We start from the raw sequence: 19,260 nt of genomic DNA, 5'->3' as shown, positions 1-19,260 counted from the left end.
GTGCTGCTACAAGGTTGCCTACCCCTGCCCTACACAATCTTTAGACACAAGGAACAAAAGTGCAATAATCCCTTCGAGGCCCCAGTAGAGACTACAACTGAGGGCTAATGGGCCATGGAGGGGGGTCTTTCTAGCAGAGGCTATCTCAGTGTCCTTTAGAGAGTGTGTTAAAAAGAATTTCCTCCAGGTCCCATTAGAGACTATAATGGAGTCTAATGGGGCCTGGAGGGGGGTCTCTCCAACACTCTGGTTCCTATTCACAATATAGCAACACAACATAGCTTGCTGATACCTAGGCCAAGTTAGCTCCTCTTACCTTAATTACTGTTGCTGGCTGGCAGTCTGTGGGCTTGCTGGAAGGCTGTGGGCTTACTGGCTGCGGCTGGCAGGCTGTGGGCTTGCTGGCAGGCTGTGGGCTTGCTGGCAGGCTGTGGGCTTGCTGGCAGGCTGTGGGCTTGCTGGCTACTGCCGGCAGGCTGATGGCTTGCTGGCTGCGGCTGGCAGGCTGTTGGCTTGCTGGCTGTGGCTTGCTGGCTGCGGTTGGCAGACTGCGGGCTTGCTGGCTGTAAGCCTAACTGGTGGCCTGTGGGCTGGCTGGCCGGCCTGTGGGCTGGCTGGCTGGCCGGCCTGTGGGCTGGCTGGCTTGCTGGCTACTGGGGCACTTGTAGATTATTTAAAGAAATAATCCATGCACAATAACCACTACTGCTCTGTGTAGTCGTTATGGTGCCAGGAGGGCCGGACCCCCCTTTCAGAGTAAGTACTCAAACCGTTTAAGAACAGTTTGACAACTTACCTGGGGTCTGCTGGGATATGAGGCTGTAGTAGGGTATAGGAGCAGTGGTGCAATGTGTAAGGGGTGCAGTGTGTGTGAGGGGGTGCAGTGTGTGAATGTGTAGGGTGTGTGGGGAAATGTGTGTATGAGGGGGCTGTGTATGTGTGTGGCAATGTTAGTATTGGGGTGCTGTGTGTGTATGGGTGGGCAGTGTATGTGTGTGTGTGGCAATGTGTGTAAATGTGTATGGTGTGTGTGGGTGTATGGTGGGCAGTGTGTGAATGTGTATGGTGTGTGGGGGCAGTGTGTTTATGGGGCTAGAGTTCATTCTCACCACTGCGACCACCAGGAATCCCTGGTGGTCACAGTGTTGAGAGTGAACTCTAGCCCGTAGCTCCAGGGCTAGAGTTTACTCTCGCAAGAGCCGTAACGTTGCCGTGGTAACCGCAGCAACGATCTGTGCTCGTGCAAGAAGGACCCAGAGGAGCTGCAGGCTGAGCTCCCGGGTCCTCTCTTCCTCCCTCCCCTGCCGGCTGCCCGCACGGTGCCTGCAGACAGGGGAGGGGGCAATTGCCCTCCTCTTACTCGCCCCCTCCCCCTCTTCTTACCCCCCTCTTCTTACTCCCCCCTCACTCTCTTCTTACTACCCCCTCCCCCTCTTCTTACTCCCACCTCTTCTTACTCCTCCCTCTTCCTACTCCCCTCCCCCTCTTCTTACCCCCTCCCTCTCTTCTTACCCCCTTCTCTCTCTTCTTACCCCCTCCCTCTCTTCTCCTAACCCCCCTCTCTCTTCATACGCCCCTCCCTCTCTCTTCCTACCCCCCTCCCTCTCTCTTCTTACCCCCCTCTCTCTTCTTACCCCCCTCCCTCTTCTTACCCCCCTCCTCTCCCTCTCTGTTCATTTCCCCCCCTCCCTGTTCATTCCCCCTTCCCTGTTATTTCCCCCCCTCCCAGTTATTTCCCCCCCTCCCAGTTATTTCCCCCCCTCCCTGTTCATCCCCCCCTCCCTGTTCATCCCCCCCTCCCTGTTCATCCCCCCCTCTGTTCATTTCCCCCCCTCTGTTCATTTCCCCCCCTCTGTTCATTTCCCCCCCTGTTCATTCCCCCCCTGTTCATTCCCCCCCTGTTCATTCCCCCCCTGTTCATTCCCCCCCTCTCTGTTCATGCCCCCCCACCCCCTCCGTTCATTTCACCCCACCCCCTCCGTTCATTTCACCCCCCCACCCCATCCGTTAATTCCCCCCCCCCCATCCGTTAATTCCCCCCCCCATCCGTTAATTTCCCCCCCCCCCCATCCGATCCGTTAATTCCCCCCCCACCCCATCCGTTAATTCCCCCCACCCGTTCATTCCCCCCCCCCCTCCGTTCATTCCCCCCCCCCCTCCGTTCATTCCCCCCCCCCCCTCCGTTCATTCCCCCCCCCCCCTCCGTTCATTCCCCCCCCCCCCCCTCTGTAGCGTGGCCGAGCTGCTGTCCGGTCAGATGCCCGGCCGGAGTGATAGGAAGGTGCACACTGAGTGTGTACCTTCCTGTCAGTCCGGCCGGGTACAGGAAACAGAAACTCCTGTTCCGCGCGGAACAGGAGTTTCTGTTTCCTGTACCCGGCCGGACTGACAGGAAGGTGCACACTCAGTGTGCACCTTCCTATCACTCCGGCCGGGCACCGCGGACCGGCGAGCGCTACAGAGGAGGGTAGGTGAGAAGCTGCAGCCGCCTGAGCGCTGGTAAGAGAGCGCTCAGGCGGCTGCAGCATTTAAAGGGGCAGGCGGGCCCCCTGATGGCGGGCCCCCCTCCCGGCCGGGCCCTCGGACCATGTCCGAAGTGCCCGACCGGTCAGTCCGCCCCTGCATAGACAGACTATATCGTTGTACAACATTCTGCATTATCCACAATAAAAATTAAATTACACAAGAATTCAAAAGTACATTTTATCCTTTTAAAAATATAGAGGATGATGACACCAAAGTCTCTGTGTACAAAGTATTTTCATTGCATAATTTCATGTTTCAACATGTTTCCTTCCTTCAGAGTTGAAGTATGATATTTTTTCTTTGTTATATGTCTATAGTATTTTTGATAATTATAATAATGACATTCCTTTTAGTTTGTGGCTCCTTCTATTATAATAATATTCCTAAGTGTGTCACTACTCTTCTCTTCCAGATTGTTACATATTTTCACCCTTCAGAAGATGAGGAGGGGAGAGAAGATCCAGGGAAGAGAGAGTAATCAGCAGAAGTCTTGCGTTGATCTCTCACTAACATACAGTAAAGTCCATACACCATGTGAGTCAGTAGCACTGAGCTGTAGATGGCCAAGCTGTAGAACAACTAGATTTCCAGATGCTGGAAGATCCCAAGTCCTATTGTCCTTTGACAGCCAGGGTTTATAGAAGCTGTAATCCATTAGAACCTGGGGATTCACTGTAACACTATTACTCCACATATCAGATACACCCATTTATCACAGTCCCTAGACCCCTTTCTCCAGAAATCTCAAAGAGGCAATTCCATAAGACTGTACAAATGTTTGGAACAAATATTGTGTTAAATTACATCAATTCAATGGCAAACCATGGAGGAAATTAGCCTAAAGGGACACTATAATCACAGCAACAACTACAGCTTATTGTATTTGTCCTGGTGAGTATAGTCAGTCCCTTCAGACTTTTTGCAGTAAACACTGTCTTTTTGGAGAGCCTAGAGATACCTCCACTCCTCAGATGGCCACTAGAGGTGCTTCCTGGGACAATGCTGTACAGTGTGACTGACATTCATTGTCTCCAACCTCTGAATGAGGAGATGCTGATTGGACAGGGTTGTGTTTGGCTCGTGCTGGCTCTGCCCCTGCTCTGCCTCCTTGACCGTCTCAGCCAATCCAATGCTTTCCTATAAGAATTGTCTCATGATGATGTCAGCCAAGCAAGCAGATCGGGGCAGAGCCAGCAGCAGCAGACTGGAGTAACAGTAAGATTTTACTATATCTTCCTGAGAGCCAGCCCATTAACTTGTGTCCTCTGAACTGGACATTTCATTCACATGTATCTCCTTTTATTCTTTTGAGCTGCTCTATCAACCCATGTATTGTAAAGAGAACTTCCTGGGCTTTCCAGTGATATGTCATGTGATAGGCTGGGATGCTGAGAACTTCCTCTTCCTTTTCATCAAAAATGGATGTCATATTGGAAGACTATAGGGTCAGGAATACATGTTTGTGTAACTGACCCTATATGTTCCTTTAATTTATCATCCTCCAATTCCCTAAGGCCAGAAATGAAGTAGTAACAGCAGCCTGTCTGATATTCTTCAAAATTCCCTTGAATCTTTCATTTTTGCTGAAGAGCTGACAATTGTAATCTGAGACAATTCACATATCCCATATCATTAATTCTTTGAGATAAACTCTGTCCCATTGTACAGCACTACGGAATTTTGCTGGTGCTATATAAATAATAAAATAATAATAATATCCAAAATAATTGACTGTCAGGGAGCGCAGAGGAGACCACCCACAGGCAGTCCTTCCGGTCTCCATACATAGCAACCACAGTGCATATACTGTTGCTATGATAACTCCATAGCCGACGCTGCTAGTGCTGGCTAGGGTATATAAGAACGTCAAACTATTCAGAGGTCAGCAGTCTGGCAATGAAGTCAATGTGTTGGTGTCAGGGTCTTACCTGAGTTGGGAGTCTGTAGCGCAGATATGTTGCTCACCCTTGCAGATAGCCACAGGCCGAGGTGGTCAGGTAAGAATTCACCTGGCCTGTGGGTCTGTGCACGGGGGCTGTGCAGGATGCAGTACCAAATACGCAGGACAGGCAAGGACTGAACCAGCAGGAATGTCGAGGGATAGCCGAGGTCAAAGGATGCCAGAGGTCAGGAACAACGAGGAGTAGCCGAAGTCAAGGGATGCCAGAGGTCAGGAACAACGTAGTCAGAAGCCAGGGTCAATAATACGAAGCAGATAAACAGGAACACTGGTACAAAACAGGATCAAAGACTTGACACTGAGCACAGGGCGAGGCTGGGTTTAAATACCCTGCTGATGACTGATCAGGATCAGGTGAAACACAGCCAAGTCAAGGTGCAGCCCCCAGTGTAGTAGCCATGCCAGGATGAACAGGACCAGAAACAGTAGTCACTGTATAAAGCTGCTGTGGCTCGGAGGCAGAAAGCAGGACTAGGACTGAGAAGTTCCCCGGTTCAAGTCCCTTGTTGGGAACTCCAGGAGCAACCACATCTGGCTGTCTGTCTAACTGGTGAGAACTGTGACAGTCGGCATCACAAAGGATGTTTGCCATGCTTGGAGAAGTGTCCCCAAGCAGAGAAAATCAAAGCAGATTGCATGTTACAGTAAACCTGCATGACAAGTTCACTTAAGACTTAAGTCATTACAATATTCTGAAGAAAAGTTATCAACACATTAATAGAACCAGGATGTGGTAAATGGGCACACAGCTATACTTGCTACCAATTTTGTTGGTACAGTGAAAACAGCATTATCTCCTATAAACTGACACTGTGTAAGAGGTTTATAATAAAAATATAAAATGGACTCCAAAAGCATAATGTTGTGTAGTAGACATTAGTTACTAACACAGTCTCGGAGAAAAAAAGAATAATTTGTCATTTGTAATATAGGCCAAACAGATATACAACTGTCCTGACCTTTGCAGATGTGTTGTTCATTCTGACAATGGGTATATCCTGTAAAGATAAACTACTATTTGGTCTCACTTTTTCTTAAAATGATTCAGATATAACTAACACTCCCACTTCCTGAACCATCATCCAAGCAATGACTGTCTCAAGCTGAGGACTGTGGGGATTGCAGTCTAGAACATTTATCTCGAAACTGACCGTTTCCCATAAGCAGTTTGTAGAGTGAAATAAAATGTAATGTTACTGAATGGACAGTTTGATACATAAAATTATCTCTTTCTCAGGTCGCATCCAGCTAAAAGATGTCTCAGTCTTCAAAGGTTCCCATGAGAAGGAAGAGGTATGTGGCAAAGAATACTATCCTGTGAGTACTAACCAGGATATTGTAAAGAAATTATGAGAGAAATGCAACTTTTATATTTTTAGATTTTTTATATTTTAACATCAAAATGGGTGAGCTGAATATTTTTTTTCTCTTGTCATTGCTTTACAATTGTCTGCTTAGTGAATAACCTTGACAAATTTAAAATATCCTATCTTTTATAGTGTAAAAGAAAAATTAATTTGCTTAAAAGAACTTTCTACACTCAAAACAACTTCATATCAATTAAATTGTTTTAATGTCTGGCGTCCCTGGGGGATGTCTTACCTTAAAGCAGGCTTCCCCAAACTCCGGCACTCCATATTTTGCTGAACTACAACTCCCATGATTTTCAGCCTATTTCATTTATAGAATCATGGGAGTTGTAGTTCAGCAACATCTGGAGGGGTAGCCTGCCTTAACCCCTTAAGGACACATGACATGTGTGACATGCCATGATTCCCTTTTATTCCAGATGTTTGGTCCTTAAGGGGTTAAAGGGTCACCGTAACCTTTTTTTTCCACATTGACTTTTTCTCGTTTATAAGGACAAAAATTACAAATGTCTCTGTCTGTGTAGCATTTCAAGCAGAAAGGCTGCACATGCAGACCCTTAACACCATGACCACTTCTAAAAGCAGAAATGGTCATGTTGGTTGCAAGTAAACCTTTAAGGAGCTCACCATAAGTTGCTCCATGGGTGCCTGTCTGTATTTATTTCTCCCTTCTCTGCCTGGCCACTTTGCAGAGTAGAAATTGAAAGAGCTGGAAAGCTTTAGGAGCCGGTGATTTAGACTACTGTACAGTGCTACGAAAGCAGAGAGAAATCAATGCAAGGGGAAAAACAGGTTAACACCTTACGGTAAGATGCTGCAGTGATTGTATATTTTTTTCAGCAGTGGTAACTATTTCTGTACTTATGAGACCCTAAACTATCTACACTATGTATATTAACATGAATGTTTGGCTATTCTAGGGCAATTTAATTTAAATGCTAATACCTGAATATTGATTGATACATTACCCCATGGATAAGTCAAAAAAAGTCTTGTACCATGACACAGTGCAGGGGCCGTATGCTGGAGGGGGCCCATCGGGTGGCTTATGTACAAATTCTTGAACAGGGACCTGGTCAGGAGTCGCGGCCCCTTTTAAGTGCCTGACCATGGCCCTTGGTGTCGGCCGGTGTTCTATCAAAATTCCCTACCCGTGAAAATCCCCTACCCTCGTCACTTCCGGTGAGGGGAATCAGCTGGATCCTGTGCTGCACATGCGTGCTAGCACTCCTGCTACTCCTCCACTGCCAGGTCCTCGAAGGTAAGTAAAACTAGTTTTACACTTTCATTATAGTTAGTGCATTCACTAAGCTTAGAACATGGGACATTTAGGGTTAATGTTAGGGATCCAGCTGATTCCCCTCACCTGAAGTGACGAGGGTAGGGGATTTTCACGAGGTAGGGGAATTTGATAGAACACCGGCTTCCCAGCTTTATGTAGAGATCCACTGCGGAGGGAGAATGACGCGCGGTAAGCAGCAGCGAGGCCCATCAGCTGCCCCTCATAGGTATATACACACATACACATCCTGTCACTTCCTCCTAGCACTCTCTATGGAAGCCGTGCAGGAGGAAGGAGGGAGCAGTGGTGTATCCTGGTTTTGTGCTGCCCCCCCCGCGCGCCACCCCCACCCGACCTTTACCCCGCCCCGCATTCTAAATACACACACACACACATTCACTGACAGATACGCATACACTAGCTAACAGAAACACACACTCGCTAACAGAAACACACACACTAACAGACACACTCACACTCAGTAACAGACAAACACACTCACTAACAGACACACACTAACAGACACACACACACTCACAGGCAAACACACACACTAACAGACACACACACACACACACTCACAGGCAAACACACTAACAGACACACACACTAACAGACACACACACACACACACTAACAGACACACACACACACTAACAGACACACACACTAACACACACACACACACTCACTAACAGACACACACACACTCACACTCACTAACAGACAAACACACACACACTCACTAACAGACACACACACTCACACTAACAGACACACACACTCACACACACACACTCACACTCACTAACAGACACTCACACTCACTCACATTAACACTTTTTTTTTTTTTTACTTTAACCCCCCAGCCTCCTTACCTTTGGGAATGCTGGGGGGGTCATCTTTCTCCCTGGCGGCGGTGGTGGCTAACAGACATGCTGGGCTGCTGGGCGGTCGGGCGGCACTGGCGGGTGGCTGGCGAGGGAGCACTTCCTCTGGGCTGTCTGCTCAGCTCCCTCGCGCGCCGCACAGTGAGGCTGGGAGGCGGAGCCGGAATATGACGTCATATTCTGGCTCCCAGCCTCACTCTGCGGCGCGCGAGGGAGCTGAGCAGACAGCTCAGAGGAAGTGCTCCCTCGCCAGCCGCCCGCCAGTGCCGCCCAGCAGCCCAGCATGTCTGTTAGCCGCAAGGCTAACAAGACATTTGCCTTGGGCATTTGGGGTCGGATTTTTTTGCCGCCCCCTGGAAAATGCCGCCCAAGGCAAATGCCTTGTTTGCCTCGCGGCTAATACGCCCCTGGGAGGGAGCCATGGCAATATGCATTACCGTGGGCCAGTTTCTGCAGAGCGACCAGCAGCAGAGAGGAGTGAGTAGCAGCAGGCCTTTCTGGTCCTCCCAGTGCACATGGATTTTACCTGATGATGTCATATCCCTGCGGTTGTAGAAAGAGAAGGGGACTGTCTGAACAAGTGCTGGTCAGAATAACATGTGCATAATCCTGAATTGAAAGTGGAACTATATGAGTCATTGTGTGTGAGTGTGTCACTGTGAGTGTGTATGAGTTACTGTGAGTGTATGTGTATATATGGTCACTGTGTATGTGTGTGTGTGTGTTTGTATGGGTCACTGTGGGTGGGTGTGGGTGTGGTCACTGTGTGGGGAGGGTCATTGAGTGTGTGGGTCACTAAATATATGTAAGGGTCAATGTATGTGTGTGGGTCACCTGTGTGTATGGGTCAATGTGTGTGTGTGTGTGTGTATCTGTCAGTGTGTATGTCAGTTTGTATGTGTATTTAGGTCAGTATATTTGTGTATCTGTGTGGCCCTGTGTACGTGTGGGGCAGTGTATGTGTATATATCCATACATCCCGCTATTCAAAAACCAACACTACACACAAATGCACAACTGCATACAAATGCAAACACTACTTACAAACACACCACTACATTCAAATGGCAACAGTACATACAAATACACTACTACATTCAAAAACACACATATTCCATGCAAAAACTGACATTCAAGCACATATCTACTTGTTCAGCCATCCTTGTACTGGGGGGGGGGGGGGGACGGACAAAAGAATGTCTTGCACCCGGGCCCTCTCTACATTAGTTCCACCACTGATGGCACAAATAGTTGATTTTTCGACAGAAAATAAATGGTTTATTTTTAAATATGCAGTTCATATTTTTTGTTTAGAGTTCCGTTAAGAGTAGTTCAATACTACAGAGCGCTCAATTTAAAAGTACTATCTATATCCATGTTCTAGCTTCTCCCTCACAGAGTGGACCCAGAGTCCTCAAGTGCACCACTTTTTATGGAACAGCCTAAACGTCGCAAGATAATTGTCGATCTTCGACCCACCCTTAGGGAAGTGATGTACCCAGAGGAAGAGCAAATTAACTGTTCAACAAACTCTTCTGAAGAACTGTCTTTTATAAGCACTGAATGTTCAGAAAAAACACAGAAAGCCATAGAAAGAGAGAAACCTGTGACTCCATGTAACAGGACAACAGGAGAGGTCAGAATCTGTCTCCCATCTATACAGAACAATTGTGTAAGGTCTAAAGCATCACCCATGGGGCATCAAGTGGTGAGTTTGGTAGCTGTCAGAGATGATGGAATTCTTTCATGCAATTCAGAGCCCAAATCGTTTGAAACTCAGCAAATGTGCTTCCCAAAGATCATCCTGAGTCAAAGGCAACTTCAAAAGATTCCAGATGAGGCAAGAACTCCAAAAAATGTGAGTACCATATAAAGTGTAAAGAATGTTCAGATAATGTCTATCCCACTGGGAAGCACCATCAACAGGTTAAAGGGACACTATAGTCACCAAAGCAATTTTAGCCTAATAAAGGATGTTTTGTGTATAGATCAAGCCTCTGAAATCTCACTAATCAATTCTCTGCCATTTTGGAGTTAAATTACTTTCATTTTAGTCCATGCATCCTTAGCTATGCCTTCCCTGAGTCTGACTTACACAGCATGCATTAAAAAAATGGGTTCATATTCAATCAGATGTTAACTTTCTTTAAAAGTTTTTATTTCATTTGATCCCCTGCTGGTTTTGAATGATTGCCCACTGATGAAGAAATTATCAGTCTATAATTTTAATGGTAGGTGTATTTTAACAGTGAGAGACAGAATGCCCCAAAAATTATCCAGAAAAACGCATGTCAAAAAAGTTCTAATTTGATTTGCATGTCAATGAGTGAAATAAGTATTTGACCCCTTCGACAAAGTACTTGGTGGCAAAATCCTTGTTGCCAATCATAGAGGTCAGACGTTTCTTGTAGTTGGCCCCAGGTTTTTTCAGGTTTGTCCCACTCTTCTTTGCAGATCCCCTCCAAGTCTTTAAAGGGACACTATAGTCACCCAGACCACTTCAGCTTCAGAGAAACTGCTATGTTTACATTGCAGGGTTAATCCAACCTCTAGTGGCTGTCTTCCTGACAGCAGCTAGAGGTGCTTCTGCGACGCTGGATGTGAAATTGACTGTATGGCTCTTGATGCGCCTTCCGCTCCACTCGGGAGCTGACGTCGGCAGGGGAGGAGAGGTCACCAGCGCTGAGGGAGCCTAGTGCTGGATTAAGGAAAACTGCTGAAGGGGTTTTAACCCCTTCAGCGCCACGGGATGGGGGCCCTGAGGGTGGGGGGTCCCAAGGATGCTATAGTGTCAGGAAAACGAGTTTGTTTTCCTGACACTATAGTGATTCTTTAAGGTTTCGAAGCTGATGTTTGACAACTCGAACCTTCAGCTCCCTCCACAGATTTTCAATGGGATTAAGGTCTGGAGACTGACTAGGCCACTCCAGGACCTTAATGTGCTTCTTCTTAAACCACTCCTATGTTGCCTTGGCTGTGTAGTTTAGGTCATTGTCATGCTGGAATATCCATCCATGACCCATTTTCAATGCCCTGGCTGAGGAGGCTGAAGTTCTCACCCAAGATTTGACGGTACATGACCCCGTCCATCGTCCCTTTGATGCAGTGCAGTTGTCCTGTCCTCTTAGCAGAAAAACACCCTCAAAGCATAATGTTTCCACCTCCATGTTTGACAGTGGGGTTGGCATAGGCAGCATTCCTCCTCCTCCAAACATGGCAAGTTGAGTTGATGCCAAAGATCTCGACTTTTGGTGTCATCTGAGCACAACACTTTCACCCAGTTCTCCTCTGATGTTCATTGGCAAACTTCAGACGGGCCTGAACATGTGCTTTCTTGAGCAGGGAGACCTTGCGGGCGTAGTGTGTTACCAATTGTTTTCTTGGTGACTATGGTCCCAGTTGCTTAGAGATCATTAACAAGATCCTCCCGTGTAGTTCTGGGCTTATTCCTCACCGTTCTCATGATTATTGAAACTCCACTAGGTAAAATCTTGTATGGAGCACCAGACCGAGGGAGACTGACAGTTATTTTGTGTTACTTCCATTTGCGAATAATCACAACAACTGTTGTCACCTTCTCACCAAGCTGCTTGGAGATGGTATTTTAGCCCATTCCAGCCTTGTGTAGGTCTACAATCTTGTCCCTGACATCCTTGGACAGCTCTTTAGTTTTGGCCGTGGTGGAGAGTTTGGAATCTGATTGATTGACTGCTTCTGTGGACAGGTGTCTTTTATACAGGTAACGAACTGAGATTTATGAGAACTCCCTTTAAGTGAGTGCTCCTAATCTCAGCTCGTGACACCTGGGAGCCTATTCAGTTTACTCCTTTAAAAGGTGCCCTTAAAAGCACTATTGAGCATTACTGCTCTAGCTCTCTATTCAGGTTTATACTTTATAATAGACTTGTATTATATGTATTATATATTCTTTCCCTGGTGAGATTTCAGTTTAACCCCTTAAGGACACATGACATGTATGACATGTCATGATTCCCTTTTATTCCAGAAGTTTGGTCCTTAAGGGGTTAACCAGCAGTTTCTGTCACTATCCTTGTTGGGTCTATTGCTACACTTTTTTATTTGCAAACTCCTTTACTAGCAACAAAGTGATACTTTTGTTGCCAACCTTTACCAGAAGGTTAGGTGGAAGACAGAACAAGAACAAGAGATACAAACTGCAAATTAGGAGCATATAGATACATATATTTTTTTATGTTTTATTTTTCTACCCTTTTTGCTTTCCATAAGGTCTATCAATTTATAGTTGCACGGCAGTACCTCACTTTTCACTGTGTGATACCTTAGATATTATTTACTCCTCATTTTTTTTAAAGATCCAGAATAAAAATAAGTTTTAAACTTCATAATAATTCTTCATTCTTTGCATTTAATTACAGGGAGTGCAGAATTATTAGGCAAATGAGTATTTTGACCACATCATCCTCTTTATGCATGTTGTCTTACTCCAAGCTGTATAGGCTCGAAAGCCTACTACCAATTAAGCATATTAGGTGATGTGCATCTCTATAATGAGAAGGGGTGTGGTCTAATGACATCAACACCCTATATCAGGTGTGCATAATTATTAGGCAACTTCCTTTCCTTTGGCAAAATGGGTCAAAAGAAGGACTTGACAGGCTCAGAAAAGTCAAAAATAGTGAGATATCTTGCAGAGGGATGCAGCACTCTTAAAATTGCAAAGCTTCTGAAGCGTGATCATCGAACAATCAAGCGTTTCATTCAAAATAGTCAACAGGGTCGCAAGAAGCGTGTGGAGAAACCAAGGCGCAAAATAACTGCCCATGAACTGAGAAAAGTCAAGCGTGCAGCTGCCAAGATGCCACTTGCCACCAGTTTGGCCATATTTCAGAGCTGCAACATCACTGGAGTGCCCAAAAGCACAAGGTGTGCAATACTCAGAGACATGGCCAAGGTAAGAAAGGCTGAAAGACGACCACCACTGAACAAGACACACAAGCTGAAACGTCAAGACTGGGCCAAGAAATATCTCAAGACTGATTTTTCTAAGGTTTTATGGACTGATGAAATGAGAGTGAGTCTTGATGGGCCAGATGGATGGGCCCGTGGCTGGATTGGTAAAGGGCAGAGAGCTCCAGTCCGACTCAGACGCCAGCAAGGTGGAGGTGGAGTACTGGTTTGGGCTGGTATCATCAAAGATGAGCTTGTGGGGCCTTTTCGGGTTGAGGATGGAGTCAAGCTCAACTCCCAGTCCTACTGCCAGTTTCTGGAAGACACCTTCTTCGAGCAGTGGTACAGGAAGAAGTCTGCATCCTTCAAGAAAAACATGATTTTCATGCAGGACAATGCTCCATCACACACGTCCAAGTACTCCACAGCGTGGCTGGCAAGAAAGGGTAAAAAAGAAGAAAATCTAATGACATGGCCTCCTTGTTCACCTGATCTGAACCCCATTGAGAACCTGTGGTCCATCATCAAATGTGAGATTTACAATGAGGGAACAGTACACCTCTCTGAACAGTGTCTGGGAGGCTGTGGTTGCTGCTGCACGCAATGTTGATGGTGAACAGATCAAAACACTGACAGAATCCATGGATGGCAGGCTTTTGAGTGTCCTTGCAAAGAAAGGCTATATTGGTCACTGATTTGTTTTTGTTTTGTTTTTGAATGTCAGAAATGTATATTTGTGAATGTTGAGATGTTATATTGGTTTCACTGGTAAAAATAAATAATTGAAATGGGTATATATTTGTTTTTTGTTAAGTTGCCTAATAATTATGCACAGTAATAGTCACCTGCACACACAGATATCCCCCTAAAATAGCTAAAACTAAAAACAAACTAAAAACTACTTCCAAAAATATTCAGCTTTGATATTAATGAGTTTTTTGGGTTCATTGAGAACATGGTTGTTGTTCAATAATAAAATTAATCCTCAAAAATACAACTTGCCTAATAATTCTGCACTCCCTGTACATCTGTAGGCAATGTTCTAGTTCTCTTTAAACACATATTTATCAAGGGTTACTGCCTTAACAAGCCTGCATCATTGAGCTCACTTTCCTTTCTAGTTTATTAAAAACTCATACTCAGCCACCTGTCCTTCTACCAAAATAGTGAAGTATTGATCTCAAACCATACACACTAACCTCTAAATCCTATGGGAAAGCAATAAATGGCAGCATTGCAAGGCCTGTGCACAATGATATAGAGTTGCTGGTACAAACTTCAGCATAATTAAATAGTAATCCACTATTTTTTATTGAATTTTACATGCTTTGCCTTTATTGTTGTTACTCAGCTGTGAAAGCTTTTTACACTTAAAAGTCAAAATAGGAACATTTCAAGCATGTTATGTACATAACATACAAAATATAGTAAATAAAACCTTTTCACGTAGTCTAAACATTATAGCTTTAGGAATACAAACATGTATTGCTAAAGTTATAGTTTTAATCTACCTATTTTGTTTTCTCGTGTGAGGGTTTGAAAGATGAGTATTACTTACCTTTCAGCCTTCAGTGCTCTGATCTCCACAATGTCGCTCCAGCTTTTTTGCTAAGATCATCATTATTGATGATCTCAGCCAATCCAGTGTTTCCACATGAGGAAATATTGAGAGGTCAGTGTACATATGCGGCAAAATGCCATGCTGTGCCAATCTAGTGGTCTCTCTGAGACCATCTGATTGAAAAGCCAAGTTTATCCCGGCTTTTGGGCCAGGTGCAGGAAGTGATAAAAACAATACCTTCTGCCTCTCCCCAACCTCATCACCAAGGGTCAGATTTGTTGATAAACTTGCTTGAATCAAAGTGTTAGTGTTCCCAGAGACACTATTGGGAGAGGGCATCAGAACTTTTGTCCGAGCTAATCCAGTTAAAACCACAAAAATACTATCTAAAAACACTCATGCAGCCACTCAATTACCAGTGCTATAATATACAATAAAAAAAAATAACAATAAAAATTGAAAATCAAAGGAGCAATAAAAATGTGTATAAAACGTATAAAATCAGTCCTGAATTGTAGGAGAATTACATCAGAATGTGTATACATTGCCTAAAGGTCTGTGGTAAATTGATGATTTTGTTGATTTTGCACTCTTATACATTTTTGTTTTGTATTGTGCCTTTGGTTTAATACTGTGTTTATAAAGAAGTACCGGTTTGGCTGGTTTTGGATAGTCATCATAGTATAAAGAAGTCATTAATTTATTGCAAGTCAGTCATACGTGTGTCATGCTGTAGAAACATCTATAATGCTAGACATGTAGAATAAACATAAAACATAATATCTGAGATCTGATAGAAGAGAATGCCCGACTTTGCTTGGCCCCATGTTCCATTCCTATGTGAAGAATAAAAGGGGGGCACAATTTTATCGCAGTCAAGTTTTGTCGTATGTTTTCTACGTTGTGGATGATAGGGGTGCGTGTATCAGGTCTATTAGGGTGCTAACCTAGGTTTAGGGGACTCATTTGTGACAGTGACACTTTAATTGAAGCTAATTATACAGTACATTGTGAGATACTGCTGTGGGTGCAGGTATAAAGCTGTACATTTGGGGTTAATGGTTAATGCTATAGGAGGAGGGTTGATTTAAAAAAGTAATGTACAGTTAATACAGCAAGTATGGAGTTTATAAAAACAGGTTTACATACTACTGAATTCATTCAAAGAGTACACAGTACTGGAGACCGTATCTTAAGAAGGATATTGATACTCTAGAAAGAGTTCAGGGAAGGGCTACTAAGCTGGTTCATGGATTGCAGGATAAAATTTACAAGGAAAGGTTAAAGGAACTTAACATGTATAGCTTGGAGGAAAGACGAGACAGGGGGATATAATAGAAATACATAAAGGGAATCAACACAGTAAAGTAGGAGACTATATTTAAATGAAGAAAAACTACCACAACAAGAGGTCATAATCTTAAATTAGAGGGGCATCGGTTTAAAAATAATATCAGACCCCCAGGCTTACATGTTAACACCGATGCCCACTACCCAAAATAAAATTCCCTCAGCTCATGGCCCTTGGTTATTTAACCCCACAAGAATGTCACACATTGTTCAAGTTTAACGATAACGGTTACACTGAAACCATGACCTGAGTCAAAAATAAAGAATTTTAAAAAAATAATAATATCAGGAAGTATTGCTTTACTGAGAGGGTAGTGGATTCATGGAATAGCCTTCCAGCTGAAGTGGTAGAGGTTAACACAGTGAGGGAGTTTAAGCATGCATGGGATAGGCATAAGGCTATTCTAGACTTAAGATAAGGCCAGGGACTAATTAAAAGTATTTTGAAATACTGGGCAGACTAGATGGGCCGAATGGTTCTTATCTGCCGCCACATTCTATGTTTCTATTTTTGTTGTCACAACATGATCCATAGAACATGCTGGAGATGAGGGTTAGTATGTGGCATAGATTTTGATAGAGTTTAAGTCTGTATATGTGGAGGGGTTTTATAAAATATTTGCTCGGGCTGAAGTCCCTGGTCATTTTGCTAGCTATAAACACCCCTGTTATGAACCTATAATTATCAACAGTGATTGCTAAATATTAGCATATGATATGAACGTATGATACAGAGCCTACAGAATAATATTTTGTGACTGTGTCTATCCAAACTTTTCTCCAAGGTTGATACTGGGTGGCACGGGGTGGAGAAGCTACAACTTCCACTGTCTGAACTGGTGAGAGTAGCAAAAGAAAGGGCAGACTCTGGCCATCATACCCTCATCAATCATGTACTCTGCTCGCTAAGAGAAAAGAGGTAAGTAGTAGTAGTTAATGAGGTCAGCTGCTGTGCTATACAAATCTTTTAGAGAACTTGTTACCTGAGTGGTATCTACATGAAAGAATAGGAGTATTTTGTTAATATGTATAGGTAGAGTTGGAAAGCAGCAACATCTCGAGACATTTAGATTATATTTATTCCTTAACAGTTTTAGTAACACAAAAAAAATGTATACATAGTGGGCAGCATCTTTCTGCAGCCTGTGGGTAAACAAAGTTTGAAGGAAAGCGGACAAAAAAGATGAAACATTTAAACGTTTTAACAAAATTGTTAATTTGCATACTCAAATTGTATCTATTTTTAAAAGCACAATATAGCCACCTGAACAACTTCAACTTAATGTAATTGTTCTGGTGAGTACAGTTTGTCCCTGCAGGTCTTTTAATGTAAACACTGCCTTTTCAGGGAAAAGGTAATGTTTACATTGCTGCCTAGGGACACCTCCAGTGGCCACTCATCAGACAGGCGGACCGGGACAGAGCCAGCACCGGCGGACCTGCACAGCACTGGAATAAAAGTGAATTTTTATCCTATTTAAGGGGGGTAAGCCACCTAACTAGTGTGTTTAACACTGTAGGGTCAGGAATACACATTTGTGTTCCTGACCCTATAGTGTTCCTTTAACTATGGAGAATTGTTCAATTATATTTATCATGAACCTTCTAATTAAATGTTTTTTTATGATGTGAGCTAAAATATTTGAAAACTACTTTTCTTGTACATATCACAGGTTACACGACACTATACAAACCAATGTGTTGATGGAAAAGATGTGCCAGGAAAACACACACAGATCTCAAAAGATACCTTGTTCAGGTGGGAATATCAGACTCACATGGGCAAAGAGAAGCTGAAAGTTGTATTTAAACAGCACAACATAGATCTGCCGGACATCCGGGTGGTCATTACCAGGGCTTCCTGAAGCAATGTCTTAACTTTGTGTTCTTTAAACATTCCATCTGGACAAGTGCTTAAACCTACAGACCACTGGCATTTAAATAAATAAATTATAATATTTACATGGTAGTGACATCTATATGAACATTTCATCACTGTGGCTCAATACTCGCAACAAAAAAGTTGCAAGTAAAGTAGATGCTATAATTTTAAAAAAATGAAATAATCACCCTATTGCATAGTAATGTAAAAAAAAAATGTCAAGTCCATCATTTATTACATATTTATTTATTACACAGAAATAAAATACAAAAGGTAAAAAAAAAAAAAAAATTCACATACTGCATTTCAGGTCAACAAACCCAAATTTTATTGCATAGCATGTTGTGCTTCTACGGTATTAATTATTCCTAGGCAGTAAAGTTCAAAATATGAGCAACTTGTATATTCTTTTGACTCCCATGATGCTAAAAGCATGCAAAGCCTGGAGCATACATGTGCTTGCACAGCACCATGTGTGGACCGCATGTGTGTGTATGTACAAACTCGTAATTATCGATTGAGATGCTGATATGTACATATCAGGAACATGCTGGCACCAACACCTTGAAGTACTGTGGATTTCGCTTATCTCTGGTGCACTGCTCACACTTTAGTAACATTTACTGAAATATATTAAAAGCAAAGCAGTCACCAGGTGACACTTTCCTCTTAATCTGTCTTAGTAATGTAACAATATATATATATTCCTACACCTGTAATAAAAGCAGGGCTCAATTTCCGCAGGACACTCATTGGAGTTGTGGTACCTTTTTTTCACATATGGTAATAGAAAATATCAGATTTTTTTCAAGTCTTTATCTCATCTGGAAGCTAAGCACCCTGACATGTTAAGCATAGCTCATTCACAACTTGGTAAGCTACTCACAATTAGTAAATACAAGTTCCAGGTGCGTGACCATGAAGCCTAATGGCGTTGAGTATTTGATACAAACAAGAGATTTAAAAAAAAAAAAAAAAGGCTCCATGTTTTATTAATCACAAAGAGGTTTTACCCTTTACTGCAGGGATGCCCAAAAGGTAGATCCTCAGATGTTTTAGAACTACAGCTTCCATGATGCTTTGTCATTCTATAGGCATGATAATCATCATGGGAATTGTAGTTCTCCAGCCCTGCTTAACTGCAACAGACAGCATCCTTTGCATAAGTACATAGTACTGATTACTTTATTGGTCAGAAAGTCTTCTGTGACACAGTATGATAAACCAATGATGTTCTGTATTCACAAAGAATTATGCTAAACCATTAACGTCATCATTATCTGTCGTTTGCACAGAAGATGCACAATAAAAGGGAATACTGCCTTTTCCAGGAACCTTTAAATATCCTGCTCTTGCAAAATGGACTTCATCTAAAAGTATATGCCAACTTTGTGAAGCATATTCATTTGAAGCCAATTGTAAGTACACAGAGGACTCTTTTACTTTTAACAGGCACGTGGAGCATATGTGCCATTCCAGTCCCTAAGACACAGGCAGGTAGTGGAGGTAC

General features: G+C 43.5%; 1 protein-coding gene across 1 annotated transcript; it reads left to right on the top strand.

Moving 5' to 3' along the window:
• The first annotated feature begins 2,951 nt into the window (after window positions 1–2,951).
• Window positions 2,952–17,684, top strand: LOC134612905 (uncharacterized). Its single transcript, XM_063457367.1, has 5 exons — window positions 2,952–3,060; window positions 5,724–5,779; window positions 9,413–9,886; window positions 16,654–16,787; window positions 17,542–17,684. Exons 1-5 carry the CDS (start codon window positions 2,967–2,969, stop codon window positions 17,663–17,665), a joined length of 882 nt encoding a protein of 293 aa, XP_063313437.1. The 5' UTR covers window positions 2,952–2,966; the 3' UTR covers window positions 17,666–17,684.
• Window positions 17,685–19,260: the final 1,576 nt, after the last annotated feature.

Source organism: Pelobates fuscus, chromosome 5, assembly GCF_036172605.1.
Source record: "Pelobates fuscus isolate aPelFus1 chromosome 5, aPelFus1.pri, whole genome shotgun sequence".
In the NCBI taxonomy this organism is placed as follows: Eukaryota; Metazoa; Chordata; class Amphibia; order Anura; family Pelobatidae; genus Pelobates; species Pelobates fuscus.
This window is presented reverse-complemented; position numbering and strand designations above follow the sequence as displayed.